Here is a 26,833-nt window from a genome sequence, read left to right as displayed (position 1 = left end):
TGTTATAATGACTGAATTTCAGACATTTTAAATGGTGGTGGGTGAGACAGTTAGTCTGTTCAGCAAACCACATAGGTAACCAAATATTGTCCCTATTTATAAATTCAGGTTTGCTACAGAGAGAAGCTAGAAGACAAGACTTATATCAGGCCTAAACAGCAAGCTCTTACTCAGGATGTGTGTGAGTTGTCTTGCCACCTGTGTCACAGGGTTGATAGCAAAAATGATAATAAATATAACCCATGGAATCTTAGCTCTGGTCTCATATTTACCAAATTCTTCTTGAGGACTTCTCTTTGGCTTAGGCCTCCACTCAGAATTCCCCTGGGAACATCTGAATTTTGCTGACTTCTAGCTTCTCCCAAAAGACCCTCAGCTCTCATTCAAGTATCAAACTAACAAGGCATAAAAAACTGGAATTTGTTACAAACAACAAAACATACAGAAAAGATACATTCCCTAGCCCATAGTAAAGAGGACTTTTCCTTCTAATGAATTCCACACTCTCCACAGAATTAATAAACTCAGGCTTAACAGTGTCACCTTGAAGTTGAGTTTTCACCCTTTACTCCCACCTACCAAATACTGAAAAATCCTGGAGTTGCTGGACAGTTGACATCACTGTCATAGACCTACAGAGTCTGTTTGTAAAGGTCACAGTTCAGGTTTTCTCTTTCATACAGTGATTAAGTTTAATTGATCCTTAGTTCTGGCCACTCTTTTGGTCAATCTCTGGTGATCCCTGCCATTGCAATCTCTTTTCAACCTTTAACATGTTATCTCACTATTACTACTGCCTCTAGGTCCATGTTGCATTACCCCTTCTCTCTGCCTCTCTGATTGACCCATATTTAGCTCAGCATGATCACTGTCTCCCTCCCATGGAAGTTCTCTCACTCGCTGCCACCACCAGTCAGTCACTATTTTCTACTTCTCCTTCCTTGGTAAAGTGTTAACAACTCTTAGAATAGATAACCAGACTCATTTCCAGCTATTTCTTTTAGTCAGCCTCACAGTACTAACTGGCAGAATTTGACAGCAGGGGCTATTTTTGACTTACAGATAATAAGCACCTTATAAATACTTTTTATTTGACAAAAAAGGGGCCCTCAGGCAGTTGTAATGATCTCTTGTCACTGCCAATAGGTCCCAGTCCTCACTGCACATTGACTTAGGGCCACTGAATCCTATTCATTATTTCACCACCTTAAAGTTTAAGTGCCTCACCTGTGCCCTACACATGGGTCAGCTTGGAGGCTGGGGGAAAAACAAAACAAAACAAAACAAAAAAACTTCTTCCAATTGGGAGCCCCTGATAGGAACCCTTAGGGACAAAGGCTTACATACCTTGATGTTGTCAGACATAGTCACCATTTCCTGCTGTCATTTTCAAAGTGAGGGAAAACCTCCTCCCATTCCCTGATAAGAACCCAGTCAAAATAGCAAAGGTTCACATTCCTACAGGTAGTCAGCCATTTAAGTATCTGGGCATTATATACCCTTAGACATGAGTGGCATCAGGTACAAGGAACCTTGGATGTATATGGACCTTTTATAAGGGAAAACACTCCACCTAAACTTTTTTTATTGTTCTTTCCAGGTGCATTATATATAATGCACGCATTAAAACTCATTGGGGGATGGAAATATATTAAAAATAGACAACATAATTAGTAGTTTTCAGATATGAGTTAATAAGATATTTCTTCTTTTATAAAATTCATGTTAGATTATTTAGAGAAGTTAACTTAGTCTTTGTTGCTTGCTTGTGAAACAACTAGTTGATTCCCTCAACTTAGTCAACTGTGTGTTTAATTCATTTTTTAAAAGGTCAGACTCTTTATCATATTGGGGCAAGTAGGTGGTACAGTGGCTAGAGTGTTGGGCCTGGACTCAGGAAGACTCATCTTCCTGAGCTCAAATCTGGCCTCAGACACTTACTAGGTGTGCAACCTTGGGCAATTCACTTTACCCTGTTTGCCTCAGTTCCTATTCTATAAAATGAGCTGGAGAATGAAATGGCAAAACACTCCAGTATGTCTGCCAAGAAAAACCCAAATGTGGTCACAGAGAGTCAGTCACAACTGAAAAATGACTTATTTGTCATATAAAAAAAAAAACTACAACTAGATTTATTTTCTTCAACTCTTAAATTGTTTATGGAAGAGTAGAAAGAGTAATCACAGAATGACCCATGGCAAGTCATCATTTAGCCCTGTGGGTCTCAGTTTCTTCAATTGTAAAATAAAAAAGTTGTACCTGATAGTCTCTAGAGGTTCTTCCCAGCTCTAAGTTGTATGAACCCATATATTCTCTTTTTTCTTTGGTAGAATAAAAAAAAAAACTAAAAATAGTCATAAGCATTACAATCATGAGTTATGAAGTCCAAATAATAGACTCATATACTAAATTCTAAATGTCCAAGAAAAGTCTAATTCACTGAAAAAGGTTTACTCCTATGTTCTTTGGATTAATTCATATTCATATGAGGCACATAATTGAGTGATAATTCTATGGAAATGGTTCAATGTCAGCATCTTTATAAGGCAGTCCACCAGTAATTTTCAAATATTCCAGTTAAAAAAGTAAACCCATTGCTTCCAAGTTTTTAGTTAGGTCTCTATACTTGCATTGCTTAAATTAAAATAAATAAATAAATAAAGCTTTCCATGTTAACTTGGGTTAAAAATGCTAGCAATTTTTATAAAAATGACAGTTCATTATTGAAGATACCATATTTGGTAATTCTCATTTCAAATGAATACTGAATATTTTTGTCTATTTGTAAACACAAAATAGTTTGGAGAAACTTTTAAAGTTTGCTTTATTTAATATTTAAATATTACTTTATCCACAAAAATTTTAGAATATGTTTTACACTCAAGAGTCTGGCTGAAAAATTACTTGCACTATTAGTATTCTCTGTGTGTATCATGTAATAAGAGAAAAAGAGAACAGAAAAAGAAAGAAAAGGAAGAAAACTGAGAACAAATGAAAACTATGAAGAATTACTATTTTTTTATTTACTCTTCAGCAACTGCAACCTGATCCATTAAAAAATACATATTCCTAATGTTCTTGTGTACATGAAGAATGATTGGTTCTTCCATAATGACGTGCCTAATCATCTGCTTACTGGTCTGAGTCATTTGGTAACAGAAACATTTCTGTGTCCAGGAAAAAAATGGAAAAATAATGGAAATTTTATTAAAATTGATGTCACTTTTCCTACTTTTTCATTTCTTTTCTCACATCAGAAATATCATGAAAAAAATAGTAAAGCTTTTGATTTGTAAATAAAAAAGATACATTACACATATAACTGTAAGTCAGTTATTTCCTAATATTATACTGCTCAAGTAATGTCATCATTGAAGTAAAGATCAAAGAAAGAATAATTCTATGGTTACCAGTACAATTGCTATCTCTCCAGGTGTGAATGTCTCTACTGCAATTATCCTGTTTTATACAGGCACTAAGCTTCAATATAGCAATTAGATGCTTATTTTTGCCTTGTTCTTCACTTAGATGTTGACATTAGCCAGACCCTTCTGACTAACATCAATATTATTGATGTAGCCTGTAAATATACAACTTGAATACAGCCCCTCTCAAGATTATACTGGAAGAACTTTCAATGAGTCCATCAGGAAAGATCATACAATACTGTCAGACAGGTAAATTGTCTGAAGTCACAAATCCTGGGGCAAGAGTGGAGGCATCGGAGTCCATGAGGACGGAATGGTAGTAGGTCAGGGAATCATTTGAGCAGCACATCCTCTTAAACCATCTGCTTATTCTTGCTACTTTTTATTGTATACCACGTAAATAAGCAAAACAGAGCATGAAAAAAAATGTTTTTGTATTAAAACAATTGTTGCCTTGGATAGGATTTTTTTTAGGGGTTATTTCTAACTCCTTATTGTGTTCTCTGGATCATCTGTTCCAACCTTTTCACACATTATCTAAGCCACCAATTCTACCCACTCACTCTCTTATTCTTAGCAGAGAATCTTGCCCCTATTTTATTAAGAGAATGAAGCCTTGTTGCCACAGGGTCCCCAGTATCTCCCCCTCAACCTACTATAACGGAAAACTTACTGCCTCAAAAATTTCTCTTTTTATTCACTTATCCTTGCCTCCTTCTCTTGGGGAATTTATCTGCTTTTAAAAGCTAAGCTTCCATTTTTACTTGTAATCTTATCACTTCTCTCTTTCTCCAGAGCTTGCTCAATCAGTTATGCAGTGATTTTTCAGCATTTTCAATCTTTCTTTCGTCATTGTCTATTTCTCCTCTACCTACAAGCAAATTCAGATCTTCCTTATTCTTAAAAGAATAAAAGCAAAAAAAAAATACCTACTTCTTTAAAAATGATTATCCCTTGAACTACCATTGTATCTGTACCCTTCCTGTACCCTTCCAACCTGGGTAGAGTTAGGTACATATCATACTGACTGGAGTATATTCAGGGAACTCTTCCTAAGTTTGTTGAGATATACATGTTTGGAGACATAAGATTGAGGATGGAGGCACAAGTATGGATTTCAGTTTAGATTGTGGTCCTGAGCAACTCTTTCAGGAGAGCACGGGGCTTGGTGGCAAGACATCTGAGCAAAGAAGACGCCAAAATCCAAGTATTTGAGATGAAACCAAAAATGGAAGCAGAAGTAGACTACTTATGGAACAGGCAGAGAAAGAACAGTCAAAAGTAGAAAACATTGGTGGAAGGCTGCTGAAATAGAAAAATTCATCGTCTATAGGTTTAGTTAGGACTAGGAAATCTTGGCAGGATGACAAGGATCAGTTAGAATTTCTACCAGAAACTAATTTGGAAATATGTATAACATGATTGTACATGTATAGCCTCTATCAGATTGCTTGTCATCTTGGGGAGGGAGGAGAGAAGGGGGGGCAGGAGAAAAAAGTTTAGAACTCAAACTCACATAAAAGTGAATGTTGGCCCAGATTCTTAAAATCTAGGCTCAGATTCTTAAGATTTGGTCTGTTTGCATTAGTGATACAAATGCCTAGATTCTTTAAGAGTCTGTCCAATATGGCAGATGTTCTAATAAACCTTGTCTTTGATTGAAAGAAGGCTTGGGTCAAATTCTTTTGGGCAGGACCACCATGTTGTGATTTTGGGGTCCCAGCATCCCTAAATCCCTAAACCTCAACATTTTGGTGGCCCATACAGAGAAACTGCCTAACTGCAAGTTCTTATCCAGCCAAGGAAGAAGATATGTAAGCCTCCCCCTCCCCTTCTTTCTTGCCCTGCAGTGGCAGTCACTCTCCAAGCACCTAGGAAGGCTTGGAGGTACTTTTTGGGCAGACAGTTATGAGGGCGCCTCGCACTCAGCCTGATGCCCTCAGGTTCTCAATTCACTGGTTCAATTCGAGGCCATGGACCTGGGTACACCTTCCACAGCATAGAGGACAAGGATGGATGCCCAACCTGGAAGTGTATGCCAGATTCAGTCAATTCTCTTGGTGCTAGGGAATTGGGAAAAGAGGTCTTTTTGGTTCCCTGAGACTTACTTCCTTCCTTCGCCCTACATCCCTGAATCCTCCTTCATGGAGGTTACAGGAAAAAGTCAGAATAGCTAAAAACATCTTAGCAGATTCTGGAAGTTTTGTGATGATCATTAAGGAGTTTTGAACCACCTCCTTACAACCCTGGTCACTTCTTTCCCCACTTCCTTCCCTTGAGTCATGAGGGTATCTGCTAATCTCTCTCATAGAAGAAGAGAGTTTCACCCTCCCCCCACCCCACCTCTGAATTCATCCTCTACAGCATGGGCCCCATTGGCAATGGCCTTGGGTCATGGGGCAACCTTTGCCTGGAAGCATCACCCAGGTTTAGCACATCCTGCTCAAGGTAAAGAAGTTGGCCTCTGAACTTCAGTAAGCATGCTCTTTTAAAGTTGTACTTTTAACTGTTAATGATGAGATGTTGATTCTGTCTGTAGAGTAATTTGGAAATGCATTTAACAAAACTGAAATTACCTGATTGGTAACAGGTTTGTGTCAAGATTCAAACTGGTGAACATTTTGTATCAGTAATCAAGCAACTTGTTATAATTTGGTTACTACTAAAATAATTTGACTATTGTTGGTTATTGTTTTAATGTATAAACTTGCCAAAAAGCTTGTTAGGGTTTTGGCTTGCTGAGAATTTGCAAGTACATAGAAATAATCTCGAACAATTGGCTTTTTACACTAGGACAAATTTAAATTTGAGATGTAAATCCTGGAAAAGTTTTTCCTAAGCTGTGATTAGTGAAACTTGCTGTTTGAGGTAAAATCTCACGGGATTTCATTTTGAGTTGTCTGATACATCATAATAATGCATCAATAATCAATAATCCACCATCTGAGAGAAATGTCACAAGCTACTTGTAGACTATGTGATACTGTTTGGGAAGTCAGCATTGGCAAAAGCTGAGAGGACAATTTTAGCCTCAGTCTAAGATGAGATCCTCCTGGCTCAGTTTCCCCATTATGTTCCTTTGAAAAGGAATGTTACCCATCTGGCTATTCCCTAGTCTGACTATGAGGTGGATTTGATACTGCATGGTAGGAAAACTGAATTATCTGAATCCAAACAGAGCTAACGATGTTTTATCCTGTCATACTTGGGCCCTAAATCTACTCCCTGATTTATCTTTTTTTAGCAAATTTCTATAATCAGAGCAAGTGGTCAGTAAAAGAGCAATACAAGTGTGTGAGATCTTACTGTTTTGACCTGAATGTGTAGTCATTTAATATACCCAAACAACTGAAACTAAGTCAGAAATATCTTCAGTTTGGTTTAGGGAAGAAATTTTCAGTGATAATTGAAGTGAAAGTCAGTCTCAGGCAAATTCATTCATGTAACTGTCACACCCAGGGATGGAAAACTTCTACCTAAAAAAGTGTTACTTAAACTTTTGAAAAAGTAAGGAGATCAGATAATCCTGAAGGTCAAATGTAAATTATTTTAATGGGGCTCTTACAATTTTACTTCTCCCTATATCTGGGCCCTGCAGTCTTTTCTGTCAGATTTGTGCCTTCCAGACTACAGGTCATTCGCCTCTTGTTGGTAGCAAACAGTGGGTACAAGCCAATGTCCCCCCATCGTCCCCTGGATACAGCCTGTGCTCACTTCCAGTCAACCTCTTTGAGACCTCTTTGAGGTAGGGACAGTTCTACACCCCTTGCCAGTAAGAAGCAGTTTCAGAAGGCAAGATCTTCATCCCTTACCCCAAAAGAATTTGGGTCCCATTTGTTTGAGGGGGGAATTATGGGGATGGGATCTGAACTCCTAAAAACAAAAGACCATGACTTTGGGACCTGGACCCAAAAAGGGACTTTCCCACCTGGCCAAATCTCTGGTGGTCACCTCAGGCTATAATCCTATCAACTGGCTTTTCATTGTAGTTATGCCCAATCTCCCAATTCTGTTCTGTTACCTCCCAATTGCCCCTGGCCATTTCCCACCCTTAATCCTATCTAGACTCCATTCTCCCTTGGCATGTGGTCCAGGTCCCTGGTGTTCTGTTCACCCCAGCTTACTGGTCACTTCCATCCAGATCCTCCTTAGACCCCTCCTCCAGTCACCCCAAACTACTTGGCCACTCCGATATCTCTCCCACAGTCTTTCTGTATATAAGGTCCATCTTGTCTCTATTAAGGGGCTCAGATTCTTAAAATCTAGCCCTGGCTCAGATTCTTAAGATCTGGTCTGCTTACATTAGAGATACAAATGCTTAGATTCCTTAAGAGTCTAGGCTATATGATGGATGTTCTAATAAACCTTGTCTTTGGCTGAAAAAAAAAAAGTAAATGTTGAAAAAAATCTTGAATGTTGAAAAAAAAAGGATGAAGCTTTCAAAAAAAATAATAATAATTTCTGACAGAGGGGCAAGTTGCACCCAACAAGGGAATCTTGTCAAATAATGCCTTTTAATAGGGATAACTCAGAGCTTTCATGGAAATTCTATTTTAGGGTGGGGGAGGTGACTTTCTGATTCAATTTTAAAGGAGTCCAAGCTTCCTTGGAATTGTGGCTCCACAACTCTGCCTTCTACACCCCAGGTATCATATGGCCTAATATAAAAGGTAGGGTTATATCTTTAATGTGTCAAGTAAAATTTGCCAAGAGTAAAATGGGTTAAATAACCCTCATGTCTAATTCATCTCCTAAGGTCTGGTATGAGTAGTTGCTGTTTACAGTGTCAGTGTTTTCCTAGAGGCTTTGACACATTAATTGAGAGGGCCATCTATGAATGCCTTTTGCACCACACATTTATTCTTTAAATGAGTAAACACAACATAACTTTCACCTCCTCTTCCATTGAACTTAAACTGTTCTCTTGAAATTCAACAATGACCAATTTTTTTTGTTTTTTTCTCCTCTTAATTCTCATCTTCACTAGATTCTCTAAAATATTTTATACTATGGCCCTATCATATTTCAATTCAAATAAATTCAACCAGCATTTAATAAGTACCTAGTATGAAAACATATCAGATTTGTCTCTGGAGAGATAAAGAAAAAAAAAAATTAAAGCCCAAACCCTTTTAACACTCCCTAATAAGTTAGATTGTGACTAGGGAAGGAAACCTATTCTACTCAGAAGTCATAGATAACAGCAACTTACTTCACATATGAGAAAACTGATTCCCAGAGACATTTAGTGACCTGCCAATGCCACATCAGTAGAAAGAAATAGGATCAGGTAGGTGGTTCAGTGGATAGAGTGCCAGGCCTAGTCAGGAATACCTAAGTTCAGTCAGATACTTACTAGCTGTTGACACTGGGCAAATTACTTAATTCTATTTGCCTCATTTTACTCATCTGTAAAATGAACTGGAAATGGAAATGGCAAACCACTTCAGGGTCTTTGCCAAGAATACCCCAAAAGAGGTCACAAAGAATCAGACAGGACAGAATAACAACTGAACAACAACAAAGAAATAGAGCCAGTATTCAAATTCATGTCCTTTGAATAAAAATCCAGCCATCTTATTGTGATATTATGCTGCATTCTTGTTTGTATCTATGTGACCAAAATCTTACCTTCTATAAGAAGTTTTTCCTAGTCCTCCTTAAGCTTAGTGTCTTCTCTATGAGACTATTTCTCCCTCCCTAAGACTGTGAGCTTCTCAAGAACGGGGCCTGCCTTCTGCCTTTCTTTGTATTCCTAGGGCTTGGCATATAGTGAATGCTTAATAAATACTAATTTACTGACTGGAAATCAATGAACCACTCAAACTTAGCTTCCTCATCTTTAAAATAAGAAGGATAACATTAATTGAGCACTGTGTTTAGAGCCACAAAATTCAGTGTCTAATATTAGCTGAATATTTATATGTCTTAGAGGCAGAGCCAAGATGATGGAGAAAAGGCAGAAAGATGCCTGGTCTCTCCAAAATTTCCTTAGAAACAACTTTAAACCATGCCTCAAAGTGAATTCTAGTGACAGAACCCACAAAAGGATGGGGTAAAATAATTTTCTAGTTCAAGATAATTTAGAAGGAATGCAGGAGTGGTCTATTTCACATGGGTAAAAGGAGAGGGTAACCCAGCACAGGTGGTGTCCAGGCAAGCCGAAGGAGACCAGTACCCTCAGCACAGATCAGCAACACAGGCACCATGGTCCTGGCTCAATAGGCTATGGGCACAGATGCCTAGCTGTTGGGCTCCAGCCCCAATGCAGCAGGCTAGTGGTCAGGCTTGGCAGGCCCAGAAGCTCTGGCACAGACAGCTAGACAAGGTTGGGCAACACCAGCACAGCAGGCAAGCTGCTAGGCCAGAAGGCTCCCGTGCAGAAAGTCAGTGACAAGACCCCTGGCTTCTGGGGCAAGAAGCTCGGGACAGTACCCTCTGTACCCCAGGAGCAGAGTTAAATTTTTAAAGTCATGAAATAGGTTGGGGAAATGAGCAAAAAACAAACAACAAAAATGCCCTGACCATACAAAGCCCCTGTACTAACAGGGAAGAGCTAAACACAAACACAAAAGAGGACAATAATGCCAAAATGCCTTTGAGCAAAGCCTCAAAGAGAAATATGAATTGGTCTTAGGCCCAAAAAGTCCTCCTGGAAGAGTTCAGAAAGGATTTTAAAAATCAAATATGAGAGATAGAAGAAAAAATGGAAAAATAAATGAAAGTTATACAAAAGAATCATGAAAAAGAAGTCAATAGCTTGGAAAAAGAAGTACAAAAAAATGGAAAAAGAAAACAACTTAAAAAGTAGAATTGGTCAAATGGAAAAGGAGATAAAAAAAATTAACTAAAGAAAACAATTCCTTAAAAAGCAGAATTGGCTAAATGGAAAAAGAGGTGAAAAAGCTACCTGAGGAAAATTCCTTAACGATTAGAATTGGACAAGTGGAAGCTAATGAAACATCAGAATCAATAAAAATCAAACAATAAAAAAAAAAAGATGAAAATGTAAAATACCTCATTGGAAAAACAACTGACCTGGAAAATAGATCCAAAAGAGATCATTTAAGAACTATTGGACTATCTGAAAGCCATGATCAATATATACACACATATATGTGTGTGTGTGTGTTTGTGTGTGTGTGTTTGTGTATCTATGTATATATGTGTGTATATGTATATGTATATGTATATATATGTTTTATATATAATATATATATATATATATATATTCTAGACAGCATCTTTCAAGAAATTATCAAGGAAAAGTGCCCTGATATCCTAGAACCAGAGGAAAAATTGGTAAGTGAAAGAATTTACCAATCCTGAAAGGGATCCCCAAATGAAAACTCTCAGGAATATTATAGCCAAATCTAAGAGTTCTCAAGTCAAGGAGAAAATATTGCAAGTTGCCAGAAAGAAACAATTTAAATATCAAGGAGCCACACTCAGGATTATACAGGACTTAGTAGCTTCTACATTAAAGGATCAGAGGGCTTAGAATATATTCTGGAAAGGTAAAGAAGCTTGGATTATAATGAAGAATAACCTACCCAGCAAAACTGAGCATAATTTTTCAGGGAAAAAAATAGACATTCAATGAAACAGGGGATTTTCAAATATTCCTGATGAAAAGACCAGAGCCAAATAAAATTTGATTTTCAAATACAAGACTCAAGAGAAGCATAAAAAAGGAAACAGAAAAGAAAAAAAAAAACAAGTTATTCAAAAAAGTTAAACTGTTTATATCCCCAGAAGATGAGACTTAACAACTCTCTATTAGGGCAGTTAGAAGGAGTATACATAGACAGAAGGTATGGGTATAAGTTGACTTTGATGGGGTGATACAAAAAAAAAAATTAAGAGGGAGAAAGAAGATTGCACTGGGAGAAGGGGGAAGGGAGAGGCAGAATGGGATAAATTCTATCACATGACAAGGCACAAAAGATCTATTACAGTAGAGGGAAAGAAGTCAGGGGAGGCTGAACACTATTGAGCCTTACTCTCATCAGATTTGGCTGAAAGAGGGAATAACATTCTACATACTCAAATGGGTATAGAAATCTATCTTACATTATAGGGAAGTGGGAGGAGAGGGAAACAAAAAAATGGGGGTGGGTGATAGAAGGGAGAGCAGACTGGGGGAGGCAGTAGTCAGAAGCAAAATAATGGTAAGGAGGGACAGTGTGAAAGAAGAGAGAAAAAATACATAAACAGGGGGAAAATAGGATGGAGGGAAATACACAGTAATCGTAACTGTGATTGTAAATAGGATGAACTCACCCATAAAATAGAAGCACATAGCAGAGTGGACTAAAAAACAGAATCTTATGTCTTTTATAAGAAACACATTTGAATCAGAGAGATACTCTTAGAGTAGAGGTGAAAGGCTGGAAGAGAATACATTTTGCTTCAGTTGAAGTAAAAAATGAAAGGAGGAGTAGCAATTATGATCACAGAAAAAGCAAAAGCAAAAATAGATCTAATTAAAAGAGAATGAAGGAAACTACATCTTGCTAAAAAGGTACCCTAGACAATGAAGCAATAGCAACACTAAACATAATGTATCAAATGATATAGCATCCAAATTTCTAAAGAAATAGTTAAATGAGTTACAGGAGGAAATAAGCACTAAAACTATACTAGTGGGGGACCTCAACTTTCCCCTCTCAGAACTTGATAAATCTGACTTCAAAATAAATAAGAAAGAAGTTAAGGATGTGAATAGAATTTTAGAAAAGTTAGATATGATAGACTTCCAGAGAATGGGGATATAAAGGAATATACCCTTTTCACAGTGGTACATGGCAATTAAAAAAAATTGACAATGTATTAAGGCAGAAAAAAGTCAAATTCAAATGTAGAAGGGCAGAAATACTAAAGGCATCTCCTTTAATAATATTAAAGGCAATAAAAATTGCATTTAATAAAGGGCCATGGAAAGATAGATTAAAAAGTAATTGAAAATTGAATAATCTAATCCTAAAAAGTAAGCACATAAAACAACAAACCATAGAAACAATCAATTATTTAATAAAGAAAATGACAATGAGACAACATACCAAAATATATGGGATGCAGCCAAAGCAGTACTTAGGAGAAAATTTCTCTCTCTAAATGCTCATATCAGTAAAATAGAGAAAGAGCATGTCAATAAATTGGGCATCCAACTAAAAAAGTTAAAAAAGGACAAATTAAAAATCCCCAATTAAATACTAAATTGAAAATCCTGAAAACAAAGGAGAGGATAATAAAATAGAAAGCAAGAAAGCCACTTAACTAATAAATAAAACTAAGATGTGGTTTTATGGAAAAAAAATAAAATAGATAAATCATTGGTTAATTTGATTTTTAAAAAAAAGAGAAAGAAGAAAACCAAATTACCACTATCAAAAATGAAAAGGGTGAATTCACCACCAATGAAGAGGAGATTAAATCAATAATTAGCAGCTATTTTGCCCAATTGTATGCGAATAAATCTGACAATCTAAGTGAAGTAAATGAATATAAACAAAAATATAAATTGCCCAGATTAATAGAAAAGGAAGTAAGATACTTAAAGAAACACACTTTAGGGGAAAAAATTAAACAAACAATCAATGAACTCCCTAAGAAAAGATCTCCAGGGACAGATGGATTCACAAGTGAATTCTACCAAATATTTAAAGAAAAATTAACTCTAATACTATATATATATTATTTGGGAAAATAGACAAAGGAGAGCTACCAAATTCCTTTTATGACACAAACATGGTACTGATAGCTAAACTAGGAAGAGCCAAAACAGAGAAAGAAAACTGTGGACTAATTTTCCTAAGGAATATATGCAAAATTTTTAAATAAAAAACTGGCAAGGTGATTATAGCAACTTTTCACCAGGATCATATACTATGACCAGGTGGGATTTACTCCAGGAATACAAATGTGGTTCAATATTAGGAAAACTATCAACATAATTGACCATATCAATAACAAAACCAAGAAAAATCATATGATTATCTAAATAAATGCAGAAAACACTTTTGACATAATTTTCTATTAGAAACACTAGAGAGCACAGTAATAAATGGAGCTTTCCTTAAAATGATAAGTAGTATCTATCTAAAACCATCAGCAAGGATTATCTGTAATGGGGATGAGTTAGAAGAAGCCTTCCCAATAAGATCGGGGTGAAGCAAGAAAGAAGGTGAAATAGCATTATCACCCCAATTATTCAATATTGTACTAGAAATGTTAGCTTTAGCAATGAGAGAAGAAAAAGAAATAGAAGGAATTAGGATAGACAATGAGGAAACAAAACTATCACTTTTTACAGATAATATGATGGTATATATACTTGGAGAATCCTAGAGAATCACTAAAAACTACTTGAAATAATTGACAACTATAGCAAATTTACAGGACATAAAATAAACCCACATAACTCACCAGCTTTTCTACACATTATTAGCAAAGCCCAGAAACAAGAGAGAAAAAGAGAAATTTCATTAAAAATAACTGTAAACAATATAAAATACTTGGAAGTCTACCTGCCAAGACAAATCCAGTAACCATATGAACACAATTACAAAACACTTTTCACACAAATAAATAAGATCTAAACAATAGAAGAAATATTAATTGCTCATGGGTAGTCCTAGTCAATTTAACAAAAATGACAGTTTTAACTAAATTGATTTATTTATGCAGTACCATATACCAATCAAACTACCAAAAAAAAAAAGCTATTCTACAGAGTTGAAAAAAAATGATAACAAAATTCATCAAAAGAACAAAAGGTCAAGAATATCAAGGGAATTAATGAAAAAAAAAATGCAAAGGAAGCTGGCCTAGCAGTACCAGATCTCAAACTATCTTATAAAGCAGAATCATCAAAACTAGCTGTTACTAGCTAAGAAATAGAGTGGTAGATAAGTGGAATAGATAGGTACACAAGACATAGTAAATGACCACAGTAATCTAGTGTTTCATCATTCCAAAGACCCCAGCTTCTAGGATAAGAACTCACTATTTGACAAAAACTGCAGGGAAAACTGGAAAACAGTATGGCAGAAATTAGGTATAGACCAACATGTTACACTGTACACCAAAATAAGGTAAAAATGCATATATGATTTAGACATAAAGGATGATGCCGTAAGCAAATCAGGAAAGCAAGGGATAGTTTATCTGTCAGATCTATGGAAAAGGGAAGAATTTTTGACCAAACAAGAGATAAAGAGTATTATGAGTTATAAAATGGATAATTTTAATTATATTAAATTACAAAGGTTTTGCACAAACAAAACCAATTCAACCAAGATCAGAGGGAAAGCAGAAAAGTGGGAAACTATCTTTATAACAATTGTCTCTGATAAAGGGTTTATATCTTAAATATATAGAGAACTCATCTAAATTTACTTATTTCTGCTTTTTGGTGAGGCTTTCAGAGTTAAGTGACTTGCCCAGGGTCACACAGCTAGTGTTAAGTATCTGAGGCTGGATTTGAACTCAGGTCTTCCTGAGGTCCTCCTGACTCCAAGGCCAGAGCTCTATCCATTGTGCCACCTAGCTGCCCCCTCATTTAAATTTATAAGCATAAGTCATTCCCTAACTGAGAAATGGTCAAAGGATATGAAGAGGCAGTTTTTAGATAAAGAAATCAAAGTTATCGGTAATTATCTAAAATAGTGCTCTAAATCACTATTGATTAGAGAAATGCAAATTGGAACAACTCTGAGATACCTCATACCTATCTGGTTAATGTGACAGAAAAAAAATGATAAATGTTGGAGAGGATGTAGGAAAATTGCGGCACTAATGCATTGGTGGTGGAGAATAATTTGGAACTATGCCCACAGGGCAACCAAACTGCATCTACCATTTGGTCCAGCAATACCACTACTAGGTCTGTCTCCAAAAAAAAATTAAAATTATCAAAAAAGGAAAAGGACCTACGTGTACAAAAATATTACAACAGCTCTTTGTGGTAGCAAAAAATTGGAAGTTGAGGGGATGCTCATCAATTGGGGAATGGCTGAACAGGCTGTGACATATGAATGTAATGGAATTCTATTGTGCTATAAAAAATGAGCAAGTGAACTTCAGAAAAACCTGGAAAGACTTATATAAACTGATGCAAAGTAAAATGAGCACAACTAGGAGAACATTGAACACAGTAACAGAAACAATGTGTAATGATTAACTATGAACACTTTAGCTCTTCTTAGCAATATAATGATCCAAGACAATTCCAAAAGATTTGTGATGGAAAATGATCCAGAGAAATCTACCTTACACTATAGGGAAGTGGGAGGGGAGGGAGATGATGGAGTCTGAATGCAGAACAAAGCATACTATTTTCACTTTCTTTTCTTTTTTCTCCTGTTTTTTTCCCCTTTTTTTGTCTGTTTCTTCTTTTTCAGCATGACTAATATGGAAATATGTTTTACATGATTGCACATGTATAATCTGTATCAAATTGTTTACCATTTTAGGGAGGGGAGAAGGGATGAAGGGAATGAGAAAAATTTGTAACTAAATTTTTTTAATTGAATTTTTAAAATTGTCTTTACATGTAATTAGGAAAAAATAAAATACTATTTAACAATATTTTTATGCCTTTTGTTCAAGTAATTTAACTTCCCTGAGTATTTTTTTCATTTTTGGCATTCATTTCATGTAGCCAATGTTTCTGCAACAATGTTTCACTTCTGTGAAAGAAATCTAGAAGATTTCACAGAGGAAAACAGATGAAGGAAAAAGTATGACACATCCAGAAATGAGACTCCTCCTCATTTCCCCAATCCTCTATAGGGCAGCAAGAAGGCCATGGTCTCCCATTGCATCCAGGACCATCTCCAGTTGTCCTGATATATATATATATATATATATATATATATATATATATATATATATATAAATATCTCTATTCACTCTACTGCCTCAAGAGACAGACTTTCTGGGGGAAGCAAGGTAGCACAGTGGATAGAGTACTGGCCCTGGAGTCAGGAGGACCTGAGTTCAAATCCAGTCTCAGACACATAACACTCACTAGCTGTGTGACTCTGGGCAAGTCACTTAACCCCAATTGCCTCACACACACACATACACACACACAAAGTCAGACTTTCTGATCACCATGCAGACTGTGGTGACTATTACGATTTTAGACTATTGCCTATTGACCAAGATTGCCAGAGAGCAGTCCCATGGGGAAATGCTGATCTTGAAGCAAGAACAGAGATGAGAGGTAAGACTAATAAGTATCCTGGGAGCTGAGTTGGCTATTGTGAATCCCTTCGGGACTGATGAAAATTCTGAGGTAAAAACTAAATATTTTAACCACTTTTTCCATTTTACTCTTATAATCTGTGATTCTGAAATGTGTCCCACATTCATTATTTATTTCCATTAGCTGCCAGGGTAGTTCAGATATTTACCCCCAGTGTCATCTACACCCCTCCCCAAATGTCTGTAGGGATAAGTATAGGAAGTTTAAGAGATGGCTCTACGTGGCAGCTAGGTGGTGGAGTGGATATAGTACTGGGCCTGGAGTCAGGACGACCTGAGTACAAATGTGACCTCAGACCAGACACTTGACACTTAGTAACTGTGGAACCCTGGCCAAGTCACTTAACCCCAATTGCCTCACCAAAAAAACCAAAACAAACCAAAAAAAAGGAAACATATTCAATAAAAAAATTAAAAAAAATAAGAGATGGCTCTACATAGTGGTACCTGTTCTATAACCTTTCGTTTTCTACTAGGTTTAAATACCTACATGATCACAGTATATTAAATATTTTGGTAATGTCCATTTAGGGAGAGACGTGATCAGAGGGGAGAGAGATAAGGCATGGCAAGGAATCGTGAGATATATCCATAAGATAGGTTAAATATATTTCATCTCCTAGATTAAATTTTGGAGCTTCCTAGTACTATCACTTGAGGACACAGGCACAAGAGTAGGGGGGAACAGTCCATATGTTTGCAAAGAGAGAAGATGCTATTATTTTTTAATAAGGAAATGCCATGCATGTGCCCTAAAGACTCTAACAAGATCAGTGGACTGATGACTCTAGCAGAACATCTCTTGGCTAGCAACTTGGAACTTGCACTCTATCACAGGAATTAACACAGTAACATGCTATCTTCATGAATATTTAAGGAAGACAAACACTGGAACTGATTCTGACTGCTTACAGTGCTTTTGGAGTTATAAAGGTTATATGTGAAATTCACATAATACTTGTACTAGTTATCTCAAAGCATAATTTTTAACATCAAGTGAAATAATTAGTACTTATAGTGCTTTGAAAACCATAAAGCATTGTATAAATATGTACTATTGTTATTCTCCAATCTCAGGTATTTCTGTTGAGGTTAACCATCCTAACAGTCACCCACACTATACCTTCAGAATTATTTTTGTCTCCTCTCTCTCCTTAAATTACCCCCACTCATTTCCAATCAGTTGCCATATGTCTATAATACCCTTTCCGTATGTTCCCTTCTCACCATTCACATTGTCATCAGCCTAATTCAGGCCCTCATGACTACTTGCCAGGACTATTGTTATAGCACCTAATTGGCCCTCCTCACTCTTCCCTCTCCAATTCACCTTCCTAAGAGTTGCCAATAGTTCTGATCATGTCACACCACTGCTCAAAAATCCTCCATCAACCCCTAGTAGATAAATTAAGTATCTTAACCTTCTATTTACAGCCTTTTGTAATCTATGTCTAATCAACATTTTTAGCCTGGTTTAATATTCCTCCCTTTAATGGGCTATAATTCCAGCCATTCTAGCCATTCTTCCCTCAATTTGATTCTCTTTCCCAATTTCTGTACATCCATACTAGCCATCCTCTGCATTATGTCCCCTCATCATTTCTACTTTTCAGAATCCTTATCTTCTTTCAAGGTTTAGCTGAAGTAAGTGTCTCCTTTTCTGTAGCCTTCCCTGACCATTTTTCTCCACCTTTCTCCACCATCAGCAATAGGTGTTGTCTTACTCCCCAAGTTATCATAATGCATGTTGCCTTGGACCTGTCTCAAATCTATTATATTTGAGTATGTAAAGTACACATGGCCAGATACAAGAGTATCATATTTACCTATGCATATATTCAATCCATCATGTAAGCATTTATTAAGTGATTTCTGTGTCAGGCATCATGAATGCATTACATTTTGCTGAGTATATGTCATATCTACTCTCCTTACTCTCCCCCACCCCCCATAAGTGGAATGAAAATTACTTAAGAATACAGTTCAGGAGCTGTACTGTATTGTAGTAGGTGGACATTATAGGTGCATAATAAGTGTTGGCTGAACTGAAATGAATTATTAAAACCTACCTGGCTATTCTGAGGGAAGAGCTTTGTAAATATAAGCTATTAAAAATCTATATCTCCAGTTCTCTTTTTCAAGCTTAGTACATACATACATATTTCCATCACTGTGTAGAACATCTCTATTTGCATTTTCAGCTAGTATTTAAAACTCAACCTTTCTAAAACTCATCACATAATCCCCAGGGCTCCCAGGCCAAGTTCTCCTCCTGAATTCTTATTTTTATTAAAGTTATTGTGTTCTCCAATCCCTTCAGGGCAGAAAATTCAAAATGATCTATAATTCTTTCCTCTCCTTTCACTCCCTACCTCAATTCGGTATCCAAGCCTTACTTGATTCTTCCTTCACCTTGTATCTTATATCTATGCCTTCTTTTCAAGTCCATAGTCTTCATACACATAGTATCATATGGTTTCAGACTTCAAAGGTCATCTATTTCAATCCATATCTCAGAATACCCTGTAACACCCACAACTGGTCATACAGGCATTGCTTCAAGATTCCTAGTAAGGAGTGTGTGAGGGTGGTGGTTGAAGGGTGTGTTGGGGAGGAATAGTACATTCTGAAACAGTGTACTCCAGATTTGGATAGTTCTATTTTTCCCCCATTTGCTAAACCTAAATCTGTTTCTTTGAAATGTCCCACTTTTCTTATTTCTGTCTGTTGGGTTCATGTAGAGAAAAAAAAATAATCTCTTCTCTATGGTAGCCTCTCAAATATGTGAAGATAGGTATTGCATCTTCCCTAAGTATTCCCTTTTCTAGGCCATGTACTCCCCTCCTTGTTCCTTCAACCTAGCTTCATATGGCATAGTTTTATGTTCCTGCACCATCCTGAAACCTATTCTAGATACTCCCTAGAATACATACATATATATATATATAGACATACATATACACATACATACACACATATACATATACACTCACATATATACATATGTATGTGTGTATGTATGTATGTATGGCCAAAACTGAACACAATTCTCCAGATATGATGCAATCAATATTGGGTATCTGAATATTATGCTTATTCTGAATATTATGCTTCTCTTAATGTTGCCTAAGAATTAACTTTTTTTATTGTAGTGTCTAAATATTTACTCATATTGAGCTCGATATTAATTCAATATGACATTTATTGAGTCCCAATCATATGCAAAGTGTTATAATAGATGCTAGAGATATAAAAGAAATAGAGTCCCTACCTTCAACAAACCTAATTTTATTAAAGAATACAATATTCTTTAATATTGTAAATGAATAAGTAAAAAAAAGATAAGAAGAGGTAGAGAGTAACAACTGGAGGATTAGGAAAGTTTGCATATGAGAAATGTATATTAAAAGAAGCTAAAGGATTCAACCTGTATAAGTGAGGAAAATGTATTCCAGGCATGGAGGTGGGGTGGGGTCAGGGAGAAAGGAGGTTGCCTGTTGCAAATAAATGTAACAGAAGGCTGAGGACAACAAATACGTCAGTCTGTTTGGGAAAGAGAGTTCACTAATACTCCCATATCTTTTGTTTGTTTTTCACACACATTATTTTCTAGCAATACTTTCTCAATCTTCTCTATGTGAAATTGATCAATGAGCACTATTTTCATTACTATCACATGTAATCTCATTAAATCCACTCTATAACAGGCTTTAACCTGCTGAGATATTATCGCATTCTGATTTTTTTTGTCCAATCTGTTATCTATTCCTTCCAGAGTCATGTCATCCATAATTCTGATATGTATCATCCGAACAAAGCTTTGATCCAAGATAATGAAAAATATGTCAAGTAAAAAGCTTATGGCCAATGATAAATCCCTAGAGGGCTTCACTAGAGAAGACCATTTAAGTTGATATGAAGTCAAAACTAAATCTTTTTTGTCCAGTCATTCTACTCATTCTGAATGCATCTAGCACTGCTATTGTCTAACGCTTGTGTTTCTATTTTATCCACAAAATATACCATGACAGGCTCTGTCAAAAGATTTGTTGGTATGTAGTTAAACTGTATCTTTAGCACTGCCTCAATCTATCAATGTGTTTTTAAAATAAAAGAAATTATATAGCAAGATCTGCTGTCAATGAAGACATGCTGACATTTTGAAATCAGTGTGCCCCTTTCTACATGCTTATAAAACATCCCTTTAATAATATTCTAAAATTTTTCAGGAATGCAAATCAAAATAATCAACTTTCCTCCTCTTCCTTCATGTGCTCCTCCTTTTCATTCATCTATCAGAACAACAGATACAATTGCTAATTCTATTAAGTACCTTGGGATATTATTTGTCTGGTCCAAGTGACTTGAAATCATTGAGGGCAGTTAGATAATTACTTATTATCCCTTTACACTAGAAGGTTTCAACTACTTGTTAACAAAATATGTCCTGTTCTTTGCAGTCCATACCTTAGCAAAGAGTAGTGAAGTAAAATCATAGTTGAATATCTGCCTTTCTATCATCTGTTCTCATCATTCTATAAACCCCAAGCAGCATTTCTATCTTTTCTTTGATCCTGTTTTTTTTAACCAATACAGGTTTTTTAAAAGTCTTTTGTTGTTATTAATATACCATTTTAAAACAATCTTATTGACATATTTTATTTTTACATCACCTTTATTTTCTAATATATCATTTCTTTTTCCCTTAGACCTAGAGTCAGCCTTTATAACAACAACAACAAGTGCTTTACCAAATGTATTGATCAATTCCAATAGTGTATGTAGTGCTCCACATCCAAACTCTTATCTCTTCTACAAAGAAGGGAGGGAGGTGCCTTTTCGTATCTTTTCTTCAGGGTCAAATTTAGCAATTATAATTACATAGCAGTCATTATAATTTCATTGATCATATTTTTGCTATTTTTTTTCATTCTAAATAGAGTTATAGTCATGGTATGTATTTTTTTCTTGTTCTGATTACTTCATTATCTATCATTTCACCTAATTCTCCCCATGCTTCTCTATATTCATCATATTCCTTGTTTCTTATGGACTACTTCATTTTATATATCACAGCTTTTTTTTTCAATTAATAGTTTTTTTAAGCATAGAGATTCCTTTATTTTTTTTTGTTCCAAATTTTCTCTCTCCCCTCCCCTCCCTGACCAAATAAGAAGTCAAGAAAAACATAACATATTACAGATATATAGAGTCATGCAAAACAAATTTTGGCATTAGCCATATTCCAAAAGAAAAGAAAAGAAAAGAAAAGAAACAAAAGTGAAAAAAAATGCTTCAATTTGTACTCTGCATCTATCAGTTCTCTATCTAGAGGTGAACACCATGTTTCATCATAAGCCTTTTGTGACTATGGGAGGTTATTGGATCACCATATGTTTATTATAGCCATTTGCCAATTGTGGGTATCTCCTTTGTTTCCAGGTCTTTGCTATCTATTATAAAAAGTGCTGCTACAAATATTTTAGTGTAAATGGACATTTTCTTTTTATCATGAACCTTCTTAGGGACATATCTAGTAGCAGTGGGATTTCTAGGTCAAAAAGGATTGACATTTTAGTCCCTTTCTTTGCATATTCCATACTGCTTTCCCAAATGGTTAGAACAGTGCACAGCTGTTCCAACAAAGCATTAGCATGCTTTTCTTTCCACAGCCTGGACAACATTGACTATTCCCATGTTTGTCTAAACATCTTTGCCAATTTGCTGGTATAATGTGAAACTTCAGAGATATTTGTTTGTTAGTTTAAGAAAACTAAAACCTCATTTGTTAGTGATCGGTAGCAATCTTTCATATGGCTATCAATAGTTTGCAATTCTTCTTTTCAGAATTTTTTATTGTCATTAGTATCATCCCCACCCTGAACTCATTTGAAATTTAGGATTCCTGACACTATTTTTGAAGGACCATACCACCATTCTGAATACATCCTCAATTACCTACTTGCCTTTGCTTCTATCTTCTATAGGTAACATTTAAATTTTAAAGTTAATTGATGAGTTCCCTGGTCTCTTTAGATAGCCCTCTGCCCCCCCTTTTTCCTTCAATATAATTATTTCTGTTAAAATCATTAGAGTTTAATTTGAGAGCTTGTCAGCCACTCTTGGTTTGACATCCTCTTTATACTTCCTCTGAATGCTGTGTAATTCCTTCTCCCATATTCTAGAATTGACAGATGACTGTAGTCTGTGTCACAAATTTTAAGGTGGTGTGGACACTTTCCCAAGATTCTCATTGTTCCTACTTCAGCACCAATTCTTCCTCATTAGTCCAAATTTCCACAGATGTTCTGATAACTGAACTCCTCTATCAGTGTTCTGTCATACTCTTTATCTCCTTCTCTCCCATCAATCACAATAGTACTTCTGTTTCTCCTTCTGTCAATCTTCAACTAAATTCTCTCTACCATGTTTCTCTAGCTGGTTCCTGGATATATGTGTATATGTATGTATGTGTGTATGCATGCATTCATGTATATCTATATCTATGTGTGTGTTTATATATATGTGTGTGAGTTCAAGTGCGAGTGAGTGTGAGTGTGTGTGTGTGTATGTGTATGTGTGTATGGCTACTTAGTGACATTATCCCCTTTTTTTCTGTTCTTTTTGAATAGTTACCATTGCCATATTCCTGGCATGAGTCCCATACCACCAAGTCTCAGTGATATCTGCAATACTATATCAAATTGCTTCCTGAATAAACAGTGATACAGTGGAAAGAAAACTGATTTGGAGTCAGAGGTCTAGGTTTACAATCTCAGTCTTATTATTTGTTTGATCCTGAACAAGATGTTAAAATTCTTTGGGCCTCAGTTTCCTTATGTTCAAAATAAGAATTTTGGACTACAAAGCTTTAAATCCATGATCCTGTCATCCTGAGAACCTAAATATCTGAGGCCAAAAAACATTTGAATTAAGAGCCATGGATTTAAATCTCAGTTCTTTCATTTACTATATGACCACAGGGATTTTTTTTAACTCTGAGGATAATTTTCCATATCTATAAACTGGGGACAATAATACTCACAAGAATGTTTTAAGAAAATCACATTGTAAACTTTTAGGCACCATTTAAATGTGGTTATTTTCATTACTATTATTTGCTGTGAAGCCTTTTTTTACAACTGTATCAGGAAAATTAAAACTGAATTGAATGGGATAGATGGAATTGCACAACAGAGCAATAAATGTTAGCCTTGTAAAGACAGGACAAAGAATTTCTTTAAGACAAAGAAAGAAGGAGATGACACCCAAAAATACAGAAAAATACTGAGGTGGGAAGGAGGGAAATTCAAGGAACTCAATTCACTTTGGCCTTCATCTCAACAAACTAGTAAGAGATGATCTACTGATAATGATAGTGAGGAGACAGAAGATCAAAAGAAGATTTTTTCACTTCATGGGAATTAAAAAAATAACTGCTTCTAAGTAAAGCTTTGAGTGCATTAAATGAAAGTATGAAAGTTAAGTTCTGAGGAGGGGATGGAGAGATAAGTTTAAATAAAGGAAATTTACTGATCTAGAACTTTATTGCTAGAATCATTTAGATCTGGTCAGTCATAGGGGAAGAAGGAAGAGAATTAAAGCAGATAAAATAATTCCACAGGACTGCCATGCGTGGATAGGTTAGGCTGCGTGGATAGGTTAGGCTGCATTGAAGGAATACATCATGATGACATAAATTCATCAAAGTAACTTTTGTACAAATTTAATGTTGACTAAACTAGAACTTTGAGAGTCTAAAAATGAGTGTCTTTCCGGGTAAATACACATGATTCAAATTTGAGTTTAAAAGCTGACATGATTTATTCTTTTTTCCTTCCTGCACAGGTAATTAATAATAGGTCTAAACCAGCAAAGTGTTACAAATCACAACAAAATGGAGGTCATTATGGTTGTTTAATCCAGATTTTAAAAAAAAAATCATTTCTAATTTGTCTTTGAACTTCTCTTAAAACCAAATGTAATTAGTATCCTGAAGGTTGAGACTTGGAGCACTCTGAAAATGCCATATTTTTCCTCTACAGCACAACACTAAATGTAGGATTTTCTATTGTACAAATATAGCTACTGACACTAAAATTAAGGCACTTGTATTCTTTTAAAGAGTCTGCTATTAATTGTCACATGAAGCTCCTGCATCTAATTATTGATCAGTCAAGGAGGAAGGCTCCTTAACAATCAATCTGACATCCAAGTCCAGATCCTTTGGAGAGGGAACTGATAAACATTTAAAGGGTCATACTAGTAAGTTTTCCTGATCTTAGTCCTCTCTACAAACCCACTCCCCAGTATTCTACTTAGTATAGATTACTTCACTGAATTATTAAGATATAAAAATTAGAATGACTTTTCAAAATAGGCCAGAATAGCTATTCAAAACAGGAGTCATCACTCTTAAATGTTTCAAGCTATCATTTGTTCATTGACTCCGCTAAAGTGTTTATATTAACATTACAACCCACATTTTACACCCTCATTTAATAGAATTTCAGAAATATTCATTAGTTTCATGGCTTCAAAATGTAACATAACATGATGAAGTAAATATATATATGCATACATACAAAATAAATATATATACACATAAATACACACATAATTGTTTTTCTTTTTTTTTTTTTTTTAGTGAGGCAATCAGGGTTAAGCGACTTGCCCAAGGTCACACAGCTAGTACGTGTGGAGTGTTTGGTCTGAGGCTGGATTTGAACTCAGGTCCTCCTGACTTCAGGTCTAGTGCTCTATCCACTGCACCACCTAGCTGCCCCCACATATAAATATTTTAAAACACAACAAATAAATAAAAACATTAATCTATCAAAAGCGAAAAAAGGAGAAAGAGAGAGTAAAACAGAGAGACAGATGGAAGAGATCTGAACTTGGAGTCAATAGGAGACATGCAGCAGTATATCACTTCTGAACTTTAGTAGCTTTAACTGAGCCCCTGTTTATTCATCTGTAAATTTGAGATAATAACACTTGGGTAACCTACTTCATCAGGTTGTTGTGAGGATCAAATGAGATAATGAATATAAAGTATTTTGTAAAACTGAATGTACTATGTAAATGTCAACTATTGTTGATATTATTAAATGACAGGAAACCAATGACACCTAAAATTATACCCCCATACATGGGTGTGTATATTATATGCATATGTGTGTATACACACACACACACACATATATACACACATATGTGTCTATGTACACACATGCTTTTTACAGATTTCAGGTGTTAGACTTTGTATATTTAAAGCAAATAATTGCTAATTCATACCCAGCTTAGAACCACAAAAATAATACTGAACAGCTTACTAATGAAAGATACTGTCTTCTACAATTCAATCTGCACCACACAGATTCTTTATTACTACACAAGACAATGCTATTCTGCCAAAGTTTAATTAAAGTTTAGATATTTGAAAGGGTGATGATAATGTTTTCACTGATAAAATATTTACCTGTCTTAGGATCGATAGAGAAATAAGGCTGTCCCTGAAGGATGCTGTAAACCACTCTGGCACTATTTCCATAGGTTGGATCATCTGCATCTGTGGCTTTGACCTGAAGCACATATGCACCTAGACAAAAGAAGAGAAGGTAACAATTGAGCATTCTAATCTTCTCTATTCTATCTGTTCTGACTTGAGTTTGTTTGGATTGGGATATCCCACAGCGCCAAAAGTCAAGGGCAAAGGAAATGTCAACTTTGGGAACAAATGACCAAAGAGTCACACAGGTTTTGCAGCCACTGTTAACTCCAAAAATACCAAAGAGTTTATAGAGGTTAAAAGCAAAAAGCTTTCTTTATTCTGTTGGGAGAGAGAAATTAATTAGACCCATGTGCCAAGGCCTCCTCTAGTAGGAGACCCAAGGTGGTGGGGCTAAACTTTGAGTTATATATTTGTGGTTAGATAAAGAATCAAACATTGTAGTGTAGCAACAGTGGTGAGTCACAACAGCAACAGTGAGGTGCAACAGCAATAGTGAGGCAAGGTTGTCTAGTGACAAAAATCTATTAGTAGTAGGGCTTCGTGTCTGTGCCTGACGGTGGTTGCCCAAGCTCAGGTACCATCAGTTCTATGATTTAGTTGTAGCAACGTGCAGCCATAG

The 26,833-nt window shown here is 35.8% G+C and overlaps 1 protein-coding gene across 2 annotated transcripts in view; it reads right to left on the bottom strand.

Moving 5' to 3' along the window:
* CDH12 (cadherin 12) overlaps positions 1-26,833 on the bottom strand; it is a 390,052-nt gene that overhangs the window by 135,440 nt on the left and 227,779 nt on the right. The window contains exon 3 of one of the 2 annotated variants that reach the window (XM_027868906.1): positions 26,182-26,301. The exons of the other annotated variant lie outside the window; for it this stretch is intronic. Coding sequence (XP_027724707.1) covers positions 26,182-26,301 — 120 coding nt within the window. The remainder of the gene's footprint in view (positions 1-26,181; positions 26,302-26,833) is intronic. 2 annotated transcript variants of the gene reach the window in all.

This window comes from Vombatus ursinus, unplaced genomic scaffold (genome assembly GCF_900497805.2).
Source record: "Vombatus ursinus unplaced genomic scaffold, bare-nosed wombat genome assembly UNPS02014791.1, whole genome shotgun sequence".
Taxonomy (NCBI): Eukaryota; Metazoa; Chordata; class Mammalia; order Diprotodontia; family Vombatidae; genus Vombatus; species Vombatus ursinus.
This window is presented reverse-complemented; position numbering and strand designations above follow the sequence as displayed.